The following is a 27,350-nucleotide window of genomic DNA, read 5'->3' on the forward strand; positions in this document are numbered from 1 at the left end:
GGGGGGCCCGCAGTGAATCCTTGTACCCAGGGCCAGAATTTGGTGCGACACCCCTGGATACACACACACACACACACACACACACACACACACACACACAGTGTGTATAGAGTATTGAGCTGAGGGACTGGTGGTGGTGGTGGTGGTGGTGGGGAGCCTCTTGAATGAAGTCTCGAGTCATATTGCTACCGTGTTAAAAATGTGTCTCTTATCGGACAGGGCTGAAGGCTGGTGAAGGCAGCCCGGATGAACTGTGACCCTGCACTCATCTTTTTTTGTGTCTGTCTGGTTTCATTTCGCTGCTCTACTTTCCCATCTTGTATTCTGTCTGACCCGGCCCTGCCCCCTTGCCCCCTTGCCCTCCCTCTCTGTCCCCCTCACTCTCCCTCTCTCTCTGACTTTATGCCTTCCTGTCTCACTCACTCCATCTGTCATTCTGTCCCAATCTTTTTCCCCCCTGCCCTTTTTCCCCCTATTTTAGCGCTTAAAATACAGGTTCTCAACATCTGGTTTCAACAAGGACACGTAGTGTCACATATGCCAAACACCACTCTTACATGGCACCCCTGGCACTCTGCCAGTCCCCCGTCCCCCCCTTCATGTCTACAATGTAGCTCACAGGTTTAGAATTTGGGTTAAATATTCAAATTGATTTGCTGGCTTAGTAGTTGTACACAATTACCCTTAGTGTAAAAGTTTACCAATAGGACCCGTAATATTTGCACATTTGCATTTGAGTTACAAATGGATCAATTAGCACTGAGGATATTTACTGTTTAGGTCAATGCTTGTCAAAGTGGATTTCTCAAAGTCTGTAACTAACAGCAGTCCATTTGGTTGGATCAGAGTTTAGGGCAGACCTTGAAATTTAAAAGTTTGAGAAACACTGGTTTAGGTATTATCTCTCTCTCTCTCCGTGCCTGTCTATTTCTCTCTCTCTGCCTGTCTCGTTCTCTCTCTCCTCTGTCTGTCTACCTTCATGCTGCTCTCTCTCTCTCTCTCTCTATGTGAAGATGGCTCTCTTCAGGATGACAGGGTGGTGGCCTTGGCAGACTCCTGAGAGCGCCAGCAGGGCGTCGCCAGCCCAGAAGAGCTGGCCTACTTAACACAGCGAGGGGGCCAGGGGGGTCAAGAGTTCACACCGCCTCCAACCGAGTCAGGGTGTGTGCACACGGTGCGCGTGCGAGTGTAATATGGTAAAAGGTAAATGGTGCATTTATATATAGCGCCTTTATCCAAGGCAATTTACAATGATTGCGCATTACATTCACTCACACATTCATACCCAGATGGCCGAGGAGACCATGCAAGGCACCAAAATGCTCATCGGGAGCAATTAGTGTCTTGCTCAAGGACACTTCGACACTAACTCTGGGGGAGTCCGGGATCGAACTGGGAAGCTTCCGGTTCCCAAGCGGCCGCTCTACCTCCTGAGCCATTGCCGAGTGTGTGCATATGCATGCTTGATTAAGAATGTGGATATATACTGTATACTGTATGTATTCACGGTTGTGTGTCTCTGTGTGTGTGCGTGCGTGTGTGTGAGCGTGAGCGATGCACTCAGTTAGGAGTGTGCGTGTTTACATCTACACATATCTATCTAAACAGGTGTGTGTGCCTGTCTGTCAGTCAGTGCTCACTGTCAACCAATCTTTGGCCCAAACAAAAGCAAATCGTCATCATCATCATCATCACGGACAGCGCTGCTCAGAACACAGCGGAGGCAGCGGAGTCTCCTGTGTTTAAGATGTAAAACAGTGCTGGCAATTTCCAAAAGCCATTCAATCCATTAGTGGAAGGGAGATTAGATTTTGTCCTGGTCAGACCGCTGCACCTCGCCTGCATACTGAGTCCCACCACCATGTCCTCTGTGAGACCAGCGCTGAGGGAAGGAAGGAAGCTGTGGCTGTAGCTTCAAATCTGGTATTCAAATGTCCCACATATACTGTATGTCCATGTATACGTATGTATACATATACATACATATACATACACACCTCCCCTGCTTTGCTGTGCACTGTGTTCCTAGTTATTACATTCCTAAACCTCAAGGACAAACACAAATCTTGAATTTGGGACTCACAGTCAAGGTGAAGTAAAATGACATTTTCATTTGGGAGCTTTGCCAACTGAATAGGTAATGGCACCTTGGCGCCATTATAGCTAAGTGAGTTGTTATTATCCATAGAGACTGTCAGAGTTATGCAATGTATCAACGGCTCCTATTTTTAACCACTTTCAATTCTGGCAAGAACCTTCACGAATTGTCAAGGATGCAAGCCAATTTTGCCAACCACTTTTAAGATCATTTCAGAAAAAGAAACACTTCCGATAACTCCTTGTTAGTGACAGTAAATGTATTTGCTCTGTAAACCTGTCGTAAATATTGTTATAACAATAATAACATATTACAGAGCACAGCATATGCATAGCATGGGACTGATTAACTGTGGGTGTCTTTGAAAAACCAGGGAAAAAAGTGAAATTGCAATGATTTCTTTCCGACTAACGTCACGTCTAAAATAATTTCACAGGCTGTGTCATCAGCTGTCACAATAATACATGGAAGAGGAGCAGAGGATTCTGGGTAGGTTACGTTGTTAAAGAGTTAAGAGTTTTGTTTAGGGGGGGCCGCAGGAAGCTGGTCACTTTTCTTTTCCTTCAGTTTAGCTGGAGTTTTTTAGTTGAGGAGTTATAGGTATAGTTAGGTTAGATTAGGTTACATTTAGGTTAAGGTTAGGATAAGGTTAAGGTTGGGTTATAGTTAGGTTAAGGTTAGGGTGAGGTTGAGGTGTTGGGTTATAATTAGGTTACAGGTTAGGGTGAGGTTAGGTTTGGTTAGGTTATAGTTAGGTTAAGGTTAGGTTAATAGAAGCAGGTTTGTGTAAAGCGGAAAGCGTCACTTGAACATTAGAAAAAAAGGACTGGGTCGTTAAGGGAGATAAAGGAGTGGGAGGTGGGGAGAGGAGGAGAGACAGAATAGGATGAAGAGTAAGAAAGGCAGACAAGTTTAAATACATTGCGTCTTAAAAATATAACAATAAATAAAAACAGAGAATGGGGGCAAATGAAAAAAGGAATCATGAAGACAAAATATGTCTCAGGAGTAGAGGAGAGGAAAGGAGGAAAATAGAAAACAAAACAAAGTGAGAAATCCTGACAGTTTTATCTGACTTGAGAAGGCCACCAACAGAGGATGCCCCGCCCGCCTGTGTGAGATTCAATTTCAATGACAAATCCACCTGTGTTGCAGCACGCAAACCCTCAGGCCCGTAAGCCCCGAGTCTTAAGCCCGGGTGAGCCGACGGGCTGCAGGAGCCAGCCAGGGGGACAGATCATCTGCTTAGGGGTGACAATGACCCAAATACACCTCTGTGGGCCGATGATCTGGCCAGGCGTTATCGAACGCCCGTGTGGGATTATTCACATATCCCACCCGGTCCCAGCTGTTCCGTCAAAAATCATGTTAAAAAATATGATTGAGGATTATAATTGCGTCCGAGCCAGAGGGCCATGTGGGCAAATCCTGGCCAGGAAAAGGGAAGGCACATCTGCTGGTCGTATTAGGGCAGGAGAGGGAGCGTGGCATTAGGGATGGGACGATACGCGATATTATCGTTTATCGTGATGAAAATCACACACAATAATCGTATCGCGGAAATTGTATTTATCGTGATATTGTCCTCCGTCATGCACTGGGATCAATTCTCCTTTTATTTGCCGAGCGGCATATCTGGTACCACTCAAACCCTCTGTAATTGGTAAAAGGTACTTATAATATACGTACTTGAAACAGTCTTCTTTTCACTCTATCAAATGTCTTTGCCAAAAAATAGCCGATCTACAAGCTCACAACGCGCCACGCTGTGACGCGTTGTGACGCGTTGTGACGCGTTGTGAGCTTGTAGATCTGCTATTTTTTGGCAAATGTTACGCCCCAGGATAAAGGATTTTGATAATCGTGATAATATCGTAAATCGCGATTTCTTTTGTCACAATGATCGTGATATTACATTTTCATATCGTCCCATCCCTACGTGGCGTTGGGAGGATTACGTGATTTGGCAAAAGCGCCGTGGTCTTTGCCCACCCCAGCCTGGGGTTTATTGGCTGACCTTCTCGTCACTGCGGAGATGTGTCCAGAGGCTCTGGCACGGGCCTCTCTCAGGCAACGCTTGGCACATGGTGGCCTCATCTGGATAAACCCCTGTCACCCTCCGCTAGGTCACAGCCGAGGTGAGCGTCGGTACAGCGTTCCGCAATCGTACCAAAATCTGCATTTCAATCTGCTTACGGATTCGACGTGGGCATATGAACACACATCTGTTAATGTGGGCTTTTTGTATGTATGCCGTCGTTGTCGGTGGAAACCTTGTATGTCCAAAACCGTTCATTTTGTATTTATCATTTAAAAAATTAACTAAACTAGTGAAAACAGCCGATCTACAAGCTCACAACGCCTCGCGGTGCGAGGCGTTGTGTGCTTGTAAATCTGCTGTTTTCACTACTTTTGTGCGACGGCCTTGTATGATGAAGCAGGACTTTACTTTACGAAAAAACATACGCATTTTAAACTTGGAGATACAAGGTTTCTGCCCGACAGTGACGATATATAATGTACCTAAATCCAGACATGGCACCACAACGACCGCGAGGTCGCGAAATCCAGGGAACATGCAGTAGTCTCTGTCGGCTGTATGTAATCAGGTCAACATGTTGAACTTTTATTTTATTTATTTTTTACATACAGAGACCTTATTCTCTATGAATATGCACCGCTTCCAGTCGTCCCCTTCACGACCGCTGGGTAAATCTGCTCCGGCTGACAAGGCCAGCGAGGGCCTGGGGTCTGACCGGAGCCCTGGGGGGGAACCAGGGAGAAATGTCAGGCTGCATGCCTCCTTCCTCCACACCTCTAGAAGAGCTCTCCGCCTGGGGCTCGGCACGCAAATATCACAGCTCTGCCAGCGCTGCATGTAACCAGCCCGCCTAGCCAATCAGCTAGCCAGTCGGTCCCTTCAGACGACACAAGCCAGCATACCATAAAATGTGTTTTCCTTAGATACGGTGGCTTTGGGTTCAGTGCAAGGCGATCCCCCCCCACATGGGTAGAGAGGAACCACTTCCATGGTCATATTGACCGATGTCGATGCTGATATAGCAGTACCGGTTTCTACTGGTTTTCACTGTGTACACCTGTTATACTGCAACTATGACGCTGAAAACAGTTCTTTGTTATGACCTGATTTAGGCCTACTGAACACTACACTCTGTATCCAAGGGAGACAGCATTTAAATGCGCTGTGATATAGAAGTGCGGCATATCAGATACTGTATGATCACACAATATATCATTTTGCAAGTGGCAAATTTGCTATATACTTTCAGACACTTTGAAATAATTCCACAGTGCAGCCATCGTCTCCTGTGTAGGTAGGTTAAAAAAGACCAGCTTGTTTTTCCATTGAAATGGTTCGGTTGGCACAGCATTAATGCTTCATCACATCAGAGCCATACAATAATGGGAATCATTTTCATATCTGTCTGATGCCAACACACACATTTGTAAATAATTATAGCATCCCTAGCTCGACAATCTATGTCGGAGGTGTCATCATCAAACCCGGAGGATGATAGAATGATAGAATGCCTGAAGCAGGAAAAAAAGAAAGTAATAAATAAAAAATGTTCTACCAAAAACTATAAAACTAAATAACAGAGCCCCAGAAAGTGCAACCAAACATCTGACCATGAAAGAACTGAAAACAAGGTGAGAATGAGATTCCCTGCTGATACAGTGAAAGCATCAAGGAAACTTTGTCAGTCTTTTCGAGACTTATTTCTGCAAGGACACGCGCACGCAGGCACATGTGCACGCACGCACACACACACATTGCAGCAGAGGGAGACGGGGCTGCTTCAGAAGGTTCGGGGCTTCACACAGTACACAGACATGTGGTCTAAGGATGGTGAAACAACACCTGTGATGATCCAAATCTCATGTCTGTCTGCGATGATCCAAATCTCATGTCTGTCTGCACCTTTCCACCAAGAAAATGCACTAAAACAGACCTGGTTCAGGTCCACACTGGGAAATCTTACTCGTTATGTGGTCAGATGGGTGAGCTGCGTCAGAGCACAATTCATTAAATGGTGGAACTAACATAGCGTCACTGTCGGGCAGACACCTTGTATCTCCAAATTTCAAATTTGTATGTTTTTTTTCGCAAAGAAAAGCACTGCTTCATTATACAAGGCCGTCGCACAAAGGTAGTGAAAACAGGAGATCTACAAGCACACAACGCCTCACGGTGCGACGTGTTGTGTGCTTGTAGATCGGCTGTTTTCACTAGTTTAAATCATTTTTAAAATGATAAATACAAAACGAAGAGTTTTGGACATACAAGGTTTCCACTCGACAACGACGATAGTATAAGTTCCTATTCATTGGTATCACAATGAAAACTAATTTTCCAAGGTTCTATAGAAAAAAAATACCATGTCTTTTTTTATATTCATTTTATAGCATCATCGAAATCTTAGTGTTTTGCCAATTATTTGGGGGCTCACTTACAATATCCTCACAGTCACAAAAATGGTCCCCGGCCCGTAGGTTGGGAAATCGCTGCACTAAAATATACTAGACATCTTTTCGTCTATAAGGGTATTATTTCATGTTTTAAACACTCCTCTCCTGGTAAAGGGGGTGGATTGAAGAAGTTGGCTTGTCAAGCCGCTTGTGTGTGTGTGTACGTGCATGCGCGTGTGCGTGCGTGCACATACTGATGTGCTGCACCAAGAAGCAGAAACATCGAGAGGATTTGGGGGGGTCCAGGACTTTTTCTCATCAGTATAAATCCAGAATAGCGCTGACTGAACGAGCTTTCCAGCGAGAGCTCTTAAGTAGAAAAGGAATCAGAGCTAAACAGTAACTTTACACAGAGGAAGCCTTCACTGGCTCTGCTACTTCCACAGATCTATACCATTCTTCTAACTTTCACTCCAAATCAATGTGTAACTAGCAACCATTTGAACACAATGGACACTTTCTCTTGTGGAAAAAAAGAAAACCTCTGCAAGTAATCCGATGATTACGACTACATAATATTATGTTACACATTTGCCAGCCTTTCACATTTTATCCACAAAACACTGTTGAGGCCGAATGCAATTGACTCATGAATGTCAAACAGACATAATGTTAGCGAGTGTTGGGGCCAGGTGATAGGACTTCAAATCATTGTCATAATTATTTCAAACTTTTGCCGCAAATATGATTAATAAACTATACAAAAAATAGCAGCTCTAGAAACTCATAGATTGGCTATTTTAACTTTTTTTTGTAGGCGGCCAATTAACCTACAGTACATGAGCAAGATTAAGTAGGCTACTGGTTCTAAATATGGGTTTTGATATTATTTTTCGGTTAATGGTGTCCAGGTGGCTTCACCAGTTAACATGTGTCCACCCTCTCTTCCTTCCTTCGTCTCTCTGCATTATGCTATCTAAGCAAAGCATAAATCACCTCAAACAAAGAGATTAAAAAGATAAAAGTAATTCCCCTGAGTGTGTTTGTGGAAAGTGGCTTCAAACAGAAGCCCTGAGAGGAGGACAAATGAATTGTTTCCTTGAGCTCCCTCCCTCCCTTCTCCCTCTCTCTCCCTCTCCCCCTCTCTCTCCCTCCCTCCCTCTCTCTCTCTGCGTCTGTCCTTGGGACTGGCTACAGAGCTTGGTTTGGGGTGGTGTGGGCTGTGGAGGGTGGGTGGTGGTAATGCTGGGATGAGAGCCAGCTGGGCAAGAGGAGGAACAATAAAATGAAAGAAACTTTCTCCTGAGAACAATCTTTTGGATGTTTGGTCGTATAGTTTCTGGGGGGGAGGGAGGGGTCCTCAGCTGCTCCCCCAGCGTCTGTCCCTCACCTGGAGGGAACCCAACATACCTCTCGCCCTGTCACCAATCACCGCAAGCTCCAAATGCTCCTTCTTCTCTTGTGGACGGCCGGGGAATGTTATTGCAAAACCAGGAATAAATTCTGTATGGGTGTGTGCTGTTCGCTCACGTGCGTGTGTGCCTGCGCGCGTCTGTGTGTAGGGGGATACAAATTGGCTCCTCCCTTGAGCTGGAACATTTTAATGAGCCTCAAATATCGTTTGTATTTCCTGCCAGGTACAGAAAAGAAAAAGATAGCATTTTCTCTGATTTCTTTTCCCTCTTAAGAGGAATATACTGATCAGCTCAGAGTAACCAACAGTATATGTCTGTGGTTGCACTGGTCAACTCCTAGTAGCCAAGAGTAGAAGACTGTGGTACTGGTCAACGCCCAGTAGCCAACAGATGAAGACTGTGGTTGTACTGGTCAGCTCCAAAGTGGCCAATTAAAAAAGGAGTATAGCCACACACTCGTAGCTGCCAATGCAAACCTTTTTATTTTGACACAGAGAGAGAGGACCAACGTTTCAGACAGACAAGCTGCCTTCTTCAGGGTAATGAGCTCCCAGCTTCCAGCTTCCAGTTGCCAACAGTAGAAGATTGTGGTTGTACTGGTCAGCTCCCAGTAACCAACAGTAGAAGATTGTGGTTGTACTGGTCAGCTCCCAGTAACCAACAGTAGAAGATTGTGGTCGTACTGGTCAACTCCCAGTAGCCAACAGTATAAGACTTTGGTTGTACTGGTCAGCTTCCACTGTCTAACAATAGAAGTCTGTGGTTGTACTGGTCAGCTCCTAGCAGCCAACAGTAGAACTCTATAGTTGTACTGGTCAGCTCCCAGTGACCAACAGTAGAAGACTGTGGTAATGGTTAACTCCCAGTAACCAACAGTATAAGTATGTGGTTGTACTGGTCAACTCCCAGTAACCAACAGTATAAGTATGTGGTTGTACTGGTCAACTCCCAGTAGAAGTCTGTGGTTGTACTGGGAACATACATATCAGTACAGCATCACAATAAACGCAAAGCAGTGCAGAACAACAGAGTGTATACAGCACTGGGTAAGAACAGGAACAGTGCGTAGATGAGACGCAATAATAACAACAACTCGCTGCTGTCACAGCGCTAAACGTCCTTGCTTCACCCTCCAGCAGGAAGGGAGAAGGGACAACAACGCTGGCATCAGTGGCAGCATGTGAAACAGAAACACAGAGAGAGAGACCAAGAGAGGGAGAGAGAGAGAGAGAGAGAGAGGAGGGGAGGAGGGAGGGGGGTGGAGGGGTGAGGGGAGGGCATGCAGTTTTGGAAGAGTAGTTTTGAAAAGGCCATCTGCCTTCAAGGAGACTCGGTGTGGGGCTCGTGGCACTTACCAAAGGCTTCTGAGAACCACAAAAGGAAGGAAAAGGAAGGAAAGAGAAAGTAAAACAGAAAAAAAAGAAAGGGGAGGGAAGAAGAGAATAGTTCATTTCAGGGTGAGGCTGAAAAAGTCGCTGAGAGAGAAAGAAAAGAGAGAAGGAGAAGAGAGAGAGAGGGCGCCACCCAAGAGTCATGGGAACCACAGTTGAGGTGTAGGTCGCTTTTTTTCTCCTTCTTTTTTTTGTCTTAAACAGCTGTCATAAACATCAGCGCAAGCACAAGTTAAGGTTACTCAAAGCCACAAATGTCAACAACTGTTTAACCTTTTAAGTTTAACGTGATGTACGGAGTTCACAGTTATATCATTATAGACCAAAAAAACGTCTTAGTGGTTTGTGTCAGTTATTCTAACTCTTGTTATCTAACTATATAAAATGAAAATTGCAGTCAATAAAGTTTACAGCAGCGCTCGACAACTGAAATAGAAAACAAACAAGTGAAGCTGGTTAGACGTGAGGTTGAAACAGTTAAGCGTCGTTGGCTTCCGGTTATGTCCGATTAAGAGGTGGATCGTAGAATGTCAAGATGGAGGATGTTGAAGACTCTGAGATGCGAACAGAGACACATCAACAGTTTCAACAGATGGACGGACAGACAAACGGACAGACTGACAGACAGACGGACGGACGGACAGACAGAGACAGACAGGCAGACAGACAAAAATACAAAGAACAGAGAACAACCATCAGTTTCAGTGAGACATGACTCAGAGAGACAGTGTGAGACAGACAGACAAGAGGGAGGATAGACAGAATACCCCGTGTGTTACTTCAGTCCTCGACAGTCAAATCCTCAGTGTTAATTTCACTCTGAGAGGCCACAAAGGGCCAATATCATTTGTATCCTCTCATAGTTACACATGAACAGGGAGGATTTCACTGTGTTGTCATTGGACTAACCCAGTCTAAAACCAAAATGTTTTCTATGGCCTTCGATAAATTTGGAAAATAAAGCCTATCTCAGTGGTGCATAGCAGCGCTGCTTCATTATTTTTGTTTGTTATGAATGTTTGCTTGTTAAACTTAATAAATGAGCCCCTATGGTGGAGTGTAGCTGGGCATGGCGTGGTAATAACACTGCCAGGATAAGTGGATTGTTTTTCCACCGGGCCCACCAATGCTAGAAATGTAGCTATGCCCTTCCAGTATTGTAAACCAGTTTGGTTTCAAACTGTCTAGGGACTGGGCATATGTTAAAAATGATGGCTGCACAGTAAATGGTGTTTAACTGTATGACATCGCATTTTAATTACGATGCTAAACATGTACAATACTTGAGACTAACTAATCATTGTGATGCATAAAAGTGATCTAAACCTTTTCACCACAAAGACAGACCCTGATTTAATGTGCTAACATCAAAGTCCCAGTGAGCGTTAACTGCTGGGCTTTAGAGGTAGAACAAACAGTGGCCCAGCATTGGAAGCATTATAGCATGAGAAACTCAGTCCACATTCTGGATTTCTTTCTTTCTTTTTTTTAAACAATCCCCCAAGGTGGCCCCCGTGTCCTCAGACTAAAGTCAAATGCCTTGGCAGCCCTCCCCGAAGATCTCCTGGAGTGTGTGCTCCTTCCACAGGGAGGGCCACAGCCTGCCAAGAGCCCAGGAACACTGCAGCCTGCAGACTTGCGCAACATCCATTCCAGCACAGAGCTAACATTCCAGCACTCCTCCAGCGCTCATTTTTTGGACACAATCGGGGTCGTCCCGGTTTAATAATTTCAACTTTGATGTGCTCAACCACTTAAAAGTCAAAAAAGGACGACTGCCAGTAATAGAAACACACTGACTGTTCGAGTTGCAGCGGGGGAATTAAAACATAGCTGGGATTTCAGGGTTCTGCAGTATCATCCAAGGCTCAGTCTTCCCTTGCCAAACACATGGAAGTTGGTGTTAGTGTATTAATGATCGCGAGGCACCCCCGCAACAACCGGGGCAGTAGCTCGATGGCCACAGAGCCTTTATTTAGTCATGTCTACCCTGATTTACATTAGCAGCGGCAAATCAAATAGGAGCCATTGGATTTTTCTGATGGTGACGAATGATCGACCTCAAATATCTACCACTGTGTTGCCCAGGGCCACTGCAGGCCCTGCTCTTAATTAGCAACATAATTAGACTTTGCTTTACTGGGTCTCTCAATGGGACTGCAATCAATGGGAAACAAGACAACACATCCACCACCACGTTTGTTGTGGCAGGGAGTAATTTGGACGGCGCTCTCCTCTATTATGCCAGTGGTTCTCAACCTTTTCAGCCCGCGACCCCCAAAATAATCATATAATTTTTTCAGCCCCCCCCGACAAGCACTAAGAGTTGAGGCATTGCATTTTGTATAACATGGTTCTATTGTGAAAATAGCAGATCTACTATACATGCTCATAACCTATTTTCACAATTTCTGCCTCTAATATTTGACAATTTGGCCAATGTTTAATTTGACATTTTAAAGGTATTAAAAAGTCCTTAAATTGTCACTTTAGAAATGTGTAGATACCCTCTATACACATAAACTTTAGGTTTATTTACTATTGAGAGAGAAAACAATGTTTAACATTTAGCTAAACATCTTGGGCCCCCCCAAAATAATTTGGGGACCCCCTTGGGGGTCACGACCCACAGGTTGAGAAACACTGCTCTATGCTACGACACATTTTCTGAGGGCGTAGTGAATCATGTGAAAGCCTCAATTACTGCTGCTTCAGACGTTTTTAAAATATTTGCCATAGATAAACATTAAATTGGGGATGTGCACATTTAAGCGACATACCTATATATATTGCCTTTTGATATGCACAACAGGATCACATACTGTAAGTTGTTAACGTTTTGCTGAAACAAACTTAATATGGTGCCAACCCCGAGTTTCCCGAGTTTGTATTGGTACTACCGCTGTGCCAACCCCGAGTTTCCCGAGTTTGGGCCGTTTTTGAAAAAAAAAAAAAAAAAAAAAATCAAAAAATTCTTTTTTCAAATTTTTTTTTTGGACCTCCAGAAATGTATTAGGCATGATCGCGATCGCGAAATTGCATGTTTAACCCCCATATCAACTCATTCTTTCAAACATGGCAGCCATGTTTGTTTACATCTGAAGAAAACATAATGGCTGATAAATCATGAATGCCTGAACGGATTTCCAAGCGGATTTTTTTGTTTGAAAGCTGTGAACAGCATCTACACACGTGGTGCATCATCTAGGCATGGGCGTGCACTTTTTACACAATTGCACAATTACATGGAAGTCTATGGTAACCATGGCAACGCGAGACATTGAAGAGAAAAAATCATTGCAACATAAGTGTTAAGACAGACAGATTAAACTTGATGCCCTTATAAATGCCCTTATAGCTCAAATAAAGATCGAGGAATGCCCTTTTTGAGAATGTCATCGTTCCGTCCGTCAGTTGTCTTCCCGCACATTGTCAGGGACAAGCTCAAATGTCAAGACGAAGAAGCTGTCCACTGCTGCTCAGTTCAAAATAAAACAACCCTGACAACATAACCCCCGCTACTTCAAAACAAGACCGCCGACACGGTCGTCCGCTGAAATGAAGACCAGGGTTAAGAAACAAAAAACAAAAGAAAAGTTACCGTTAACTTGGGAGGCCCCAAAGCCACACGCACAAAGGCTCAACATGTCCTTACCTGAACGCAGCTGTTTGATTCGTCCGTTGCTGGCACTGGGGTCGATGGGCAGGAAGTCCTTGAACCAGGTGATCTCGGGGTCGGGGTTGCCGCTGGCGGCGCAGAGCATGGTGGCGGTGCGTGTTCGCTCCACCACCTTCAGCTGAGGGCCCATGTCGATGTTGGGGAAGCCGGCCGGCAGCAGGTCCTCTGTGGAGGGACACAGATGAAGATGGGTCATTTAATGTTGAATTCAGTTGGTTCGCAAACCATTTTTGGAGCGGTGAGCTCCCAACAAATGGCTTTGTCTGTCCCCATCTATGCCTGTATGTCCTTATTAGTATGAACAGCTGCAACCAGGAGACCAGGAGTGGTACTGTTGCGCAGCCTAGAAACACACACACACACACACACACACACACACACACACACACACACACACACACACACACACACACACACACACACACACACACACACACACACACACACACACACACACACACACACACACACACACACACACACACACACAGGGTATGGCTGCTCAAATTCACTTCGAACCGATGGTTTGCATCTGAAAAGAGTTTGTGCCATGCACCCCCCTCACAAGAATTGTAATTGAATCTAAAATAATTGAATATTGGTTTGAAAATTCTGTCAACTTGTAAATCGGCTATTTGTCAGATAGCTAATGTATAAAATAGGGTCAAAGTGGTAAAACTGTTATTCTTCAAATATTCACTCAAATATTCTCTTTAATATTCTCTCTCATATTATGGAATGACCGGGGTTACGTTCGACCCCACTGTGAGTACCACTGTGAGTTTGATCTTGACGTGTCTTTTAGCGATTGTCTACCAGTGTTCAGGGTTCATGAGGATCGTTATGAATTCTGTTGAATTGTGTCTGACGATGTTGACTAGAAAGCGCCTGAGGTGTCTCATGGCCCAGGGCTCGAGGCTCAGAAAATAGTTTTTGTCTTTATCCCTGCGGCTGTCAGAGACCTGAACTCGGACAAGGACAAAAAAACGAAACACCAGAAGGCTGTCATAGACAATTCATGACCGTTTAAGTGTCCTGGGCCATGTGTTCTTCTTTTTCCTCATGAATAACATATCGTCGTTGTTGGGTGGAAACCTTGTCCAAAACTGCTCGTTTTTTATTTATCATTTTCGCGAGGCGTTTTGTGCTTGTAGATCGTCTATTTTCACTAGTTTAAGTAATTTTTAAAATTGCTATTTTCTGCTATTTTCACTTAGTCTTGTTCGACAGTCTTGTATGGTGAAGCAGCGTTTACTTTACAAAAAACATACACATTTGAAACTTGGCGATACAAGGTTTCTGTCCGACAGTGACGATATACGGATACACAGATATTGTCCTTAGAATGAGTCACAGTAGAAAGAAAATGCTGTCTATTTCCATAAAAGCCCTTAAAACACATTTTTCATAGCAGTTAATAAGAAAAAGCCGTTCACATCATCTATTCTATTTTCCAAATCCCTTCTGGGGGCGTCAAACCTAAACGCCGGCAATTTCAGCTGATCTAATAACATCCGTAACATAATGGAACATCCTTAATCCCAATTTACCTCAGACCCGCTGCGACGGATACACTTCTAGAATGCAGGATTATATGAGCTACCTATGCAGACAGATAAACAAGTCAGCTGATGGATAAACCTGTTAAGTGCACTGCATTCTAATATTGTAGATACAGCACTACTCCCTCCAAAACCTAACACTCCTAGATAGTGGTGGACGGAAAGCAAGTACATTTAACTCAAGTACTGTACAGTTTTGAGGTGTTTTTTTTTTTACTTTATACTGGAGTACTGCACTTCCAACTTTTCAATTTTTTCAAAGTTTTGGTTTATACTTCTACTCCACTCCATCTCTGAGGAAAATATTGTACTTTAACTCCACTACAATTACTTGAAAACTTTAGTTACTAAGTCATCATTTTTTAGATTTAGATTTCTATTACTAAACTTATGTTAACCACTTAAGCTCCATATATTTTCGGCTCTAAATATCTGATCCACAAGGTTGCAATGCGACACGTTCCGAGCTTGTAGATCTGCTATTTTCAAAAGATTTGTATACATTTTGAAAACTTGAAATGGGACATTCTGCATTTAAGTATATGTTGATAACAATATATGTTGATGACAACACTGTTGTTCTTTTACTAAAGTAAATTCTCAATGCCAGACTTTTACTTGTAACGTAACAAGTATTTCTACATTGTGTTATTGATACTCTTACTCAAGTAAAAACAAAGAGTACTTCTTCCACCACTGCTCCTAGATGCCTGCAGACTGCACAGATTGCAGGGGAGGTGAAGGAATAAATGAAGGAAAGGCCCAGAGAACCAAGGTCACCTTCCTCAATGAGTCACAAACAAAGAACAAATCCAGAGCAAACACAGGAGGCCAACCAAAGGCAACACACCTGCCGACTTGATCTCTGCTACTGACGTTGAGCAAACATTTCATCACTCACCGCTCCAATGTCAAATGTGCACGGAATGGCTGAATTATAGATGAAGACATCCATGTACACACTCTGTTGTTGACTCTCTGTTGTTGGGGACTGTGGGAGTATGGTACTGTACACATCAGGGATGTTCTAATACCATTTGTTTTTCAGTCGGTCGATACCACGTATCAAGTTATAAATAAATCTAGGAAAAAATACATTATTATTGAATTAATAAATTGTTACAATGCAACCACAATTGCAAATACAATTTTCGGGAGGGCTTTTATTGATTGTTGCGACCGAAGGTCGCATATACTCTGAAGAATCGTGTCGCTTGAGTGTCCTTCCTTCCTTCCTTCCTTCCTTCCGTATCCTCTTGACCGTCCTTCCGTATCCTCTGTGATGTCAGTGTGATGTCAGCGAGTTGTGACATCACTTCCTGTACAGGGCGGCTACACGAAATGTGGATAACACTATATATGGAGATAGTCCAGTCCATCATGTCATATGGGACTACCGTCATAGAAAGTAGCCATTGTTAGGCCGGAGTCATTGGCTGTCTAAACATGGAGATGTGGATAACACTATATATGGAGATAGTCTAGTCCAATATGTCATATGGGACTACCGTCATAGACAGTAGCCATTGTTAATCCGGAGTCAATGGCTGACTGTCTGTACAGGAAGTGATGTCACATGACATACTTTTTATGCCCATATATGAGTCCTAACATGGAGATGTGGATAACACTATATATGGAGATAGTCTAGTCCAATATGTCATACTAGAAATTTGCGGCGGCTGTGCCGCCGCTCCATTCCTAGGACTTCGCGCCCTCCGGGCGCTCAGGCAGGACTGCTCTATATTTGATCATTGATGCTTGTCTTGTAGCGGGGACTCTGCTGCCGTGCTCTGCACTCACTTGTGGAGGCAGCAGCAGCAGCTGCACATGCAAACACAGTGGTGTCAAATTTCACTCTCTCTCTCTCTCGCTTGCCCGCCCCCCCTCCCCTGTTGCCTCCTCTCTCTTGTGCTTAGCGAATGAGCGGACGGCATAGGGTTAGGGGCTGTATTCCTTACGTCCTAGACAACGACTACCTATGAGTTGAAGTCGATGTAAAGGGGGCGTTAATGGGCTTGGAAGTGGGATGCGGCAATAGGAGGAATGTATATATAAGATGGAACTACCGTCATAGACACAGCCATTGACTCCGGCCTAACAATGGCTACTGTCTATGACGGTAGTCCCATTATGACATGATGGACTGGACTATCTCCATACATAGTGTTCTCCACATTTCCATGTTTAGGCCCCATCGCTCACACCCTCGGTGGGGTTGGCGATAGGGCCTTTCTGTGTGGCGTTTGCATGTTCTCCCCGTGTCTCCTAGGGTTGATACCCTCACAAAAACATGAACAAACTCCCCCCAGAATGATAACAACTAGAATCGTCAGAGAAACACTGTGGTTGGCCAGATAGTCAAGAATTGGCGCGACCTCGCCCTTTAGGGCGAGGTCGCATGTCACCCTGAGGTGTCTTACTAGTAGTACTAGTACTAGTAGTACTAGTAGTATATAGTAGATAGACAGGATATCCGAGAGAGAGGACAGGGGAGTGACACGCAGCAAAGGTCGTTGGGATCGGGATTCGAACCTGCTACACCCCCGGACCGGGGCACACAAACAGTAGTAAAGCAGTAGTGCAACATCAACTGAAACACGAAATATTCAAAATAAACGGGAATTATTTTGAGTTATCGTCACGTGGTAAATCATGTGGTATCTGCGCGTATTCGCCAGTACCAATGCCAGCAGTTTAGTCAGTATTCATCCGTCCATCTTCAACCGATTATCCAGAATCGGGTTGCGGGGGTAACAGTTCCAACTGAGATTTCCAGAACTGAGCAATCTCACTGGACCAACTGTAGTGGTAATTCACAGAAAAGGTTGGCTATCCACAGTTACAAACCCAAATATATTGAGTCAATTGCTGTGATTTAACCACCTCTTGTTTTCGCGCTACGCTAAGTGTCTTTTCCCGAAAACAGCCGACAATACGGACAGACCCTCTTACAGATGACTTTGGCCTTTGGCCACGGCAGTGAAAACACACAAGGGATAAGCCCCAATAATCACACATGATAGGATGAGAGAGACCGGGAACGAAGGCCTAATTCACTCAGTGCTCATCAGCATCGCTAAGCGGCTGCACTCTCTCTCTCCGCCGTGCTTCGGATGAAAGTGCCCTGGTGCTTAACGCCTGACCTCCGTCACCCGACAGAATACAGCCAGAGGGGGGGTAGCGAGTAGTGACTCATTCCTGGCCAAGTGGGAACCCCTGGGGGTGACCCTGTACTGTAAAAACGCGTCAGACGCCTGCGGTGGCGTCATGGAGGCCATGCTGTCCCACTGAGTTAAGAGACCGTGGGTAGAGATCACTACTCTTCATCTGGCGCTCAGAGAGAGAGAGAGAGAGAGACAATGACCTCATACCAATCGTGCAGAGTAGACAGACATCACGGCGGCAGTCGTGCTGGCCATGGTGCATGGTGGACAGCGACAAAGTGCATTTTACAGTTGCGGTCGAGCAGAAACATCTCATCTCCATAATAAATAAAAAAAATATTTTCTTAAATTAACTCCCCACCTGATCATACTACAGCGTCACACAAAAGTATCAAAGTAGCAGATCCGCAAAATGTTCATCTAGTCTACCTGCTACTTTTGCGTTTTTTGAATTTGAATCAGTTTGGGATATATGAGGTTTCCACCCGACAGAGACAATCTGTACTTTACATGAGTATTTGTATTTGTGGATACTGTCGAAGACAAATATGGTACTTTTTTTATTTGTCGAAGACAAATATGGTACTTTTTTTATCCCACAATGGTTCTGGAGGGGGAAAGGGTACAATATAAACGAACCGCTTAAGCTCTATTCAAATATAGTGGGGTAAAAGAATAGCCAATCAAGCCGATGTACAAGCTTACAATGTGTCGTGACAAGACGCATTGTGATCTTGTGTTTCGGGAAAGTTGGAAAGTTGGGGGAAAGTTGGTGGAAAATGTCAAACGAAAATGTCTAAAATGTCTTTTAGCAATGGACTAAAGGAATAAAACATTTTACTTACAGTAGTCATTTGTAGGTTAGAATACAATTGTTAAAGCCAAGTGCTCCAATACTTTAACTAAAGTACACATTTGACAGAGCAACTATCACTTAGTTGAGTAACAACTATGATCTACTTTGACTCAAGTAATGTAGTCTCGGTACTTCGTCCACCACGGTTGAGGCCCTCCGTTGAGGGAACAAGGGATGATAGCCACAGTTGGAGAGACGATAAAAGCCGTCCGTCTGTCTGCCGAGTCACGCAAACACAGCACAACCCGAACGATAAAAACACAGCCCAAAGCCAGGGACAGAGAGACGAGGGAGAAGACAGCGGTTACCTCACGTCGGAGGGGCCGACTGCAGCAGTGGAGCCATGAATATTTCAGCGCTCGCTTCAAAGAAGTCGAGGCGTTTATGCTGTTTTAGGCTTCTCGCTGAATCCTGCCCATCGATTATTCACGACCGCCGCTGTATAATCTCTTTGTATCTGGGTCCCCCAAGACGGGAGGACAGTGCTGGCCAGTTTTACGACGCAAAAAAAAAAGAAAACGAGACAGAGTGACGTGTCGTGTACCTTCTCTCTGATGTTCTTTGTTTGTGCCATACACTCCCTGAATACTACAAGCACCCCTCTGGCTACAGCTGTGTCGTCTTGAAATGGTTGTTTTATGGTTAAAACCAGACTTCTTTTTTACCAGTAGGAAAAGATTCATGTTGGGGTTAGGATTAGGCATTTGGAAGGTTAGGTTTAGGGGTTGGGTTTGGAGTTACACCTGATTTATGCCTAGTTCTGTTGCCGATGCCACGCACTGAAAATAGCTGATCTACACGCTCACAAGCTCTACAAGCTCTAGTGAACTTGTACTGTAGATCGGCTATTTCCGGACTTTAACGTTACTGTTAAAAATGTGTCCTGTAAAAATGGCATTCATAAAATCACTGTTCTAAAATGTTGATGTTCTCACAAGTATATTAATATACATGTGTGTCTGTGTGGGGTTCATGGATATATTGTCTCTGTCTAGCGGAAACCTCATCGAAACTGTTACTTTTCAGGATTCAAAAACAGCTAAAGTACTGTAGCCGATCTACAAGCTCAAAGCGTGTCGCTCGCAGATCTGCTACTTTTGATGCTTGTGTGTGATGCTGTAGTTAAAATATTGAGATAAGAGGTTTCTACCCGACAGCGAGGGTATTCTCCACCGGGAGGGCGGGGGGTAGGTTTGGCCATGACTCTAGTGGGCTGTGTATGTGCTCTATGCATGGCTGGGTGCGGGGACAGGCTCTGTCCCACGATGGCTATACGGTAATGAAGCTGAAAACACACAACGAAACACCACTGAGTTGGTGGAGTTGAGGTTAATGGAAGCGGGCAGGCGGCAGAGGCAGGGATCTGCCGGGAGAGGAGGACCTGAAAAGAGCGTGCACACACACACACACACACACATACACCGGACAGACCAGAAAACAAACACAAACACATGAGCAAAAGGAGAGAGAGGATAGCGAGGGACACTTTTACACATGCCAGTCTGGGTCTAAGCACTGATGGAAGTACAGGTACTTAGGTAACGGTGCTTAAGTAGAATTCTGAATTAAATGTACTTTTATTGTAGTCCATTTTTCAATACTTTATACTTCTACTCCCCTACATCTCAGACGTAAATATTGTACTTATCGTCACTGTCGGGCAGAAACCTCGTATGTCCAAGTTTCAAGTTTGTACTTTTTTTCACCAAGTAAAGCCCTGCTTCACCATGCAAGGCTGTCGCACAAAAGTAGTGAAAACGGCCGATCTACAAGCACACATTGTGTGCTTGTAGATCTGCTGTTTATTGTCATACCTCCAGACAAGGTCCCCCTATGGGATAACCAGCGCCATCTGGCGCTGCAACAGAGTAAAACTCATAAGCTCCCGTACGAGAAATATCATTTGTCGGTAGGGCTGTCAATCACAAACGAGGGCGCCGCCCCCGAGTGTATAAAAGCCCTGCGGGCTATCATAACTTCCTCTTCCGCACCTCTGCTTACCTGCAACTAGTGTCGCGAACTCAGCCATATAAGTATAATTTTCTGTAAAGTTTAGCCTAAGCGTTGACTAGGAAGTCGGCCACTGGCCTTTATAGATTATTCTCCTGTACGTTTCTATTTCTATTCTTCCTAACAGTTCGGTCCTTTTCTTCACTTTCGCTTTGAGTCTTTACTTCTTCTCTGTACGTTCTGCCACGTGTCTCCCTGCCTTAGCTTAGCTTCGCTTAGCTTCGGTTAGCTCACGATGGCAGCTCGTCGACCTACAGTTAGCAGCCTGCTAGCTAGGGTACCGAAGAAGTGCGGCCTTCCCAGCTGCAAAGGCCTCATCGCCAATGAAGATACACATCCGTTCTGCATTGTCTGCATGGGGGTAGGACACGCCTTGGCCTCTCTGTCCCCTCCGGCCCCGGCCACGGGGGTGAACTGTGCTGAATGCCTCCAGTACGATGTTCCAGCCCTCGAGGCACGATGCGAGATCGCTGCCGCGGCTACGGCCTTCACACCACGGTCTCCGCCGGAACCCTCCCAGACACCTCTCCTCGTGTGCCGGACAGCGCTGTACGCCACAGCGCTGCTTCTCGCCACGTGGTTAGGCCTCCAGCGGCCTCGCCCTCTGCTAGCTTCGGTAGCCCCGTTGCTAGCGGGTCTGCGGCCCCTGTTTCCACTGCTGTTTCTCCGACGGGCTCGACTGGTGCCGTGCCCAAGAAGAGAACATGCAAGACCGCCCACGTTGTTTCTCCGCCAGCTGCAACATGGACCGTCCCCCCCAAGGAATTCCACCCTCTAGTCGTCGGTGACATTCCTCTCTCCTTCTCCGTCCCCCAGCTACGGGCTATGCGGCCACCTAGCCCCGTCTCCTGGCATGCTAGCGACGGAGACGAACCGGAGCTAGAGGACTGCGACATGGAGGAGTTGAACACGGAGGGTGAGTACTCGGAGGAGGACGAGTCCTCTTTCCCCTCCGGACAGGGCGGAGGCGCGGCCAGGGTGGTTCCTCATGCCGAGGCTTCCATCTCCGCCGCGTCCTCCCAAGCCCCTTCTGCCTCTCTCCCCCCTTCCATGCCGGCTGGGGCGAGAGGGGCAGCGGCGCAAGACCCAGACTCCATCCCCATGGACGAGCTCTCGGTGCTGGAACGCGCCACCATCCGTTGTGGCCTGGAGCTGCCACTCGGAGATGCGCCACTCGGACCACGGGCTAGGATTCCTCTCCTGGGCCAGGATTTGGAGTCCTCTCCCCCGCGTCGGATGGAAAAGCTACCACTAGTCCCAGGCTTTGCAGAGGCCCTGCATTCAACCTGGACTACACACAAGGACCCCCCCAAGCTCCCCTTCCTGGTCGATTACCGCGACTCAGAGAAGGCGGGAATCCCCTTGTGCCCTCCCATGGACAAGCTGATGGCCCAGTCCCTGGTAGGGAGCCTCAAGCCTAGCCATGAGCGGACCGGTCCTGGAGGCCGGCCTCCCCTCAATCTGGCCGTGGGTAAGAAGCCTCCTGGGTTTGCCATAGCCTTTGATGACAAGCAGTCTTCAAGGGTGAGGAACTCTTACAGATCGTCCGCGCTGGCAGCCAGGACGATGAACGCCACCCAGCTGCTGCTTTTCTCCACCAGGCGCCTCCTCAGCGAGATGCGGGAGGTGCCTGACGTGTTGGTGGAGGAAATGGACAAGTCGCTGCGCATGCTGATGGACCTGAATGTCCACGCGATCGAGTGGCTTGGACATGGCATGGATTATTGCATCCAGGCGGAACGTGCCAGGTGGCTAGACAAGGTAAAGTGTCCTGGCAGTTCCGGAGAGGAGACCGAGAAGGTCCTGCAAGACCTCCCCGGCCACCCTACCTCCCTCATGGGCGGTGGACTGGAGCTTCTCCGCCAGGAGGTGGCGGATAAGAAGATCACTCTGGAGCTCCTGGGAGCCACGACGGACCCCCAGGTACCCAGAAAGGAAAAGAGACAGGGACGGAGCAAGGCCCCTGGTCAGGCTGACAGGGGGCGCTCTACCTCCAAACAGGGGAAACAGCACAATCCCCCTAGGACCCCCTCTTCTTCCTCCGCGGGACCCCCTCACACTGCAGTGGGGGCTCAAGCCCGCTCTCAATCCCGCCACCCTCCCAGGCACGGGATACCGGCCAGCTCCCACAAAGCCCGTGGGAAGCCGCCGCGAAAGTGACACTGGACTCTGGCGGGGTCCCCCTGAAATTTCAGGGGACCCCCCCTTGCAAGCGCAGACGTTTGGACAATACAAACAATTTTTCTCATGCCAAGAAATTTATGTTTATTCCTCCTCTGTGCTCTCTTCCAGTGCCTGTAATAAAAAGTGTGTTGATGAAACAATGCCTGTTTATTTCAAACCCACCTGCTTTACTACAGACGACCCCATTTTGCATGAATTTAACCAGTGTAGAGAAGTCCAGGCTGGAATTTCTTTCCACTCAGAAAATATCGCTTCCTCCAGTCATGCAGACAGGTTACAAGCAGAATATTTCTCTTTGCAAAATGTTCCCAGACAAGCTAATTCCTATTCACAGTGGTATAGTCTCTCTAGTGTGCAATACCCCTCTGTCTCCACCGAGCGGCACTGTTATGCCGACTCTAGTTCAGGACAGGAGTTTGGTCTTAGCGTCAGGGAAGAAGCCAACACATATCACCCAGGGTCGGCCTCGTCTTCCCGCAAGGAAGCATATAAAGGCCTTAGCACAGGTTATAAACGTAAATACAATTCCCCGAGCCGGGGATTATGTTACTTATGCGATGAACCCTGTCCCCCGGGCTCCACGTTGTGTGTCGCATGTATTATTAACAAGCGAGGCTTCTTGGAGGTCACGTGTTCGTCTCCCACCGGATACGGAAATAAGCGTACCGGAAACGGAAACGCTCTTTCCGCCGGTGACTCCGCGCCTTCCGGCCCGGCGTCTAGCGGATACGGATACGTGCCCGGATATGGAACCTTTCCCTCCCGGCCCAGTAGTTCCGCTCAGGCGGTACAACCCCAAGGCTTCTCCGTTGCTCAGCAACACGTTAGCACAGTGTGCAGAGCAATGGAAACGTTGCAATCCGAATCACTGGGTGTTTCGGACGGTGACGCGGGGTTACAGACTACAGTTCGCGAAAAAACCCTCCCTATCCAGCAAGGTTATTTATACTCGAGCCCGCGGCTTGAAGGCCGATGCCTTGAGGGAGGAGATAAGCTCACTATTGCGCAAGGGCGCTATAGTGGAGTTATCACGCGACCAGAGCCGTTTAGGCTTCTGGAGCCGTTATTTTCTGGTTCAGAAAAAAGGAGGGGGGCTGCGTCCGATTATGGACTTACGTGCTCTGAACAAGCACTTGAAAAAGTTCAAATTCAGGATGCTGACGTCAGAGTCACTGATGAAATCAGTGAGACAGGGGGATTTCCACTGTTCAGTGGATCTGAAGGACGCTTATCAGCACATCCTCATTTATCCCCCACACAGGAAGTTCCTGCGGTTCGCCTTCGAGGGGCGCCTGTACGAGTACACGGTCCTCCCTTTCGGTCTTTCTCTGAGCCCTCGGGTTTTCGTGAAAGTGACCGAGGCAGCCATTGCTCCACTGAGGCATCAGGGAGTCAGGCTGGCGAACTACATAGACGATTGGATGATTTCCGCCGCCTCCTGCTCAGAAGCGGCGCGCCATACCAATCTGGTGTTGTCACACCTGAAGGCCTTGGGTTTCAACGTCAACTTTGGCAAAAGTATGTTGTTACCCTCCCAGCAGATTTCCTTTATAGGAATATCTCTGGACTCGGCCACCATGTCCGCTCGCCTCTCCCCGGAGAGGGTGGACAGGTTTCTGGCTTGTCTCGGCTCCTTCCGACTGAACCAGGTGGTCAGGTACAAGGAGTGCATGAAGTTGACTGGGCTGATGGCTTCAGCAGTGCACCTTCTGCGTCTGGGCAGGTTTCATATGAGACCTTTCCAGCGGTGGTCACTGGCGCTCAGGATTCCTTCCCTGCAAGGGTACAGGAAGGTGACAGTCAGCCAGGTCTGCATGGACGCTCTGGTCCCATGGAGGGACCAGGCGTTGTTGACAAGTGGGGTCTCCATGGGCGAAGTGGTGTCACGCAAGGTGATCACCACAGACGCCAGCCGCTCGGGGTGGGGCGCCACCCACGAGGGGCGCTCAGCCAGGGGTCTTTGGACCCAGGCCATGTTGGAGTACCACATCAACTATCTGGAATTAATGGCGATCTACTTGGCGCTCAAGCATTTCGAACCATTTCTCCGGGGTTGCCATGTCCTGGTCAGGACGGACAACACGGCGGCCCTGTATTATCTCAACAAACAGGGCGGCCTCTCCTCGCGGACGCTGGATCAGCTGGCGCGCGAGATGACCCTCTGGTGCTTGCCTCGGTTGAGGTCCATCAGAGCCTCCCATGTCCCGGGCCTTCAGAACGGCGGCGCCGATCTGTTGTCCAGGGGGGAGCCTCGTTACGAGGACTGGTCTCTCCACCCTGCGGTGGTGAGGCAGATTTTCTCCAGGTTCGGTCGACCGCGAGTCGATCTCTTTGCCTCCCAGGAGAACGCGAAGTGTCCCCTTTACTTTTCAGTGAGGGGACCTTCTCCTCTGGGGATGGACGCGTTTGCTTACGAATGGCCACAAGGTCTTCTCTACGCGTTTCCACCCCTGGAACTGATTCTTCCCACTCTGGAGAGGATCAGATGTTCCAACCAGGAGGTTCTTCTGGTGACACCATCCAGGGGAGTGTGGAGGTCTCTGATCACCCCACTGCTCTCTCAACCCCCTTGGCGGCTTCCCTTGCTCAGGGATCTGCTGCGCCAGGCAGGGGACGAGATCTTCCATCCAGACCCACGGGGCCTAGACCTGTGGGTTTGGCCCGTGAGAGGGAGAACCTGCTTGCAGCAGGCTTCTCACCGATGGTTGTAGCCACTATTCAGAGTGCTAGAGCCCCCTCTACTAGGGCTGTGTATGATGGAAGGTGGAATGCCTTTTTGGACTGGTGTGAGCTACAGGAGCCACCTGTGGTGGCTCATATAGCTTCGGCCCAGAAGGTGTTAGATTTCCTGCAGGACCGCCTGGACCTTGGTCTGGCGTTCTCTACACTGAGGGGTTATTTAGCGGCTATTGATGCCTGCCACCTGGGGGTGGCAGGCAAAGGCCTTTCTAAAATCCCTGAGGTGGTCCAGTTCATGCATGGTGTGGACCATTTGAGACCTGTGACCAGAGCCTTGTTTCCTGTTTGGGATCTACAAGTGGTTCTTGAGGGCCTTTGCAAGGCACCCTTTGAACCGATTGGGAGGACCTCTTTGAAACATTTAAGTTTCAAAACAGCTCTTTTGCTTGCCTTGTCTACGGCTAAGCGTGTGAGCGACCTTCATGCGCTCTCTGTGAGCCCTGATTGTATGAGGTTTCTCAATAATGACTCCAAGGTTCTTCTTAAACCTCATTTGAGTTTTATTCCTAAGAACCGAGTGGTCCCGAAGGAACCTGTTGTTTTGACGGCTTTCCATCCTCCTCCGTTTGCATCAGAGGAGGATAGGCGTCTTCATTGTCTTTGTCCAGTTAGGGCCCTGAAGGCCTACTGTGATAGGACGGTGGACAGCAGGTCTACTTCTCAGCTTTTCGTGGTCATGAATGCCCGTCAACGGAAAGCGGTGTCCAAACCCACTCTGTCGAGATGGCTTGTGGATGCTATTAGGTTGGCTTACACCCGGTCTGGGTCTGAAGTGCCGGAAGCACTTAAGGCCCACAGTACTAGGGGTGTGTCTACCTCTTGGGCTTTGTCCAAAGGTGTCTCCATTGAGGAGATTTGTGCAGCGGCGAATTGGTCTTCGCCGTCCACCTTTGCGACCTACTATCACCTGGACGTTGCGCCTTCTGCTATGGCGCATACGGTTCTGGGTGCTGCTGCCCTTCCTACTATGTAGTGGGGCGGCTCTCTCCCCTTCCTGAGATAGCATGCTGCTGTCTCTAGGATACGTGGGGGGACCCTGAGTTTTTCCCTTATATTATTGCAATTTTATAAGGTGGACCTGTGTCTGCCCTTAGTGCATAAGGCAGGCCTCGGTCTGTCAGGGTCTTTTTCTGTCTGAACACGCCCAGGCCCTGTGGGTCTGGGTCGGATCAGTCCTGAAAGAGGTCACGTCGGTTGACAGGACCTCCTTTCCGGATGTGGTCGGTGTGCACGACAGTCTTGTCGGTTCATGACTTCTCGGGGAGTATATGAGTCCCATAGGGGGACCTTGTCTGGAGGTATGACAATAAACGTATAGGTTCCGAACGGAACCATGTTTATTTAATACCGGAGGACAAGGTCCCCCGAATAAAGCCCCTCGGTTCGCTAGTTGCGGGCGCAGAGGTGCGGCTTTAGAGGAAGTTATGATAGCCCGCAGGGCTTTTATACACTCGGGGGCGGCGCCCTCGTTTGTGATTGACAGCCCTACCGACAAATGATATTTCTCGTACGGGAGCTTATGAGTTTTACTCTGTTGCAGCGCCAGATGGCGCTGGTTATCCCATAGGGGGACCTTGTCCTCCGGTATTAAATAAACATGGTTCCGTTCGGAACCTATACGTTTTCACTAGTTTAATTCATTTTTAAAACGATAAATACAAAACGAACGGTCTTGGACATACAAGGTTTCCACCCGACAACGATGTTATACTGGACGTTAGTTAGTTAGTTAGTTACATACATGAATCAATCTAGCCCTACAGTATGTTATACTTTGTGTATTCAAAAATAGCTGATCTGCCATTTTGGAGAGATCTG

At 47.1% G+C, this 27,350-nt stretch overlaps 1 protein-coding gene across 1 annotated transcript in view; it reads right to left on the bottom strand.

Annotated features, from left to right (window-relative positions):
- Positions 1–27,350, bottom strand: part of LOC308293462 (receptor-type tyrosine-protein phosphatase S-like) — a 300,110-nt gene that overhangs the window by 132,082 nt on the left and 140,678 nt on the right. Inside the window, exon 5 of the mRNA XM_080735995.1 lies at positions 12,937–13,179. Coding sequence (XP_080592121.1) covers positions 12,937–13,179 — 243 coding nt within the window. The remainder of the gene's footprint in view (positions 1–12,936; positions 13,180–27,350) is intronic.

Source organism: Nannobrachium achirus (assembly GCF_963921795.1).
Source record: "Nannobrachium achirus genome assembly, chromosome: 1".
In the NCBI taxonomy this organism is placed as follows: domain Eukaryota; kingdom Metazoa; phylum Chordata; class Actinopteri; order Myctophiformes; family Myctophidae; genus Nannobrachium; species Nannobrachium achirus.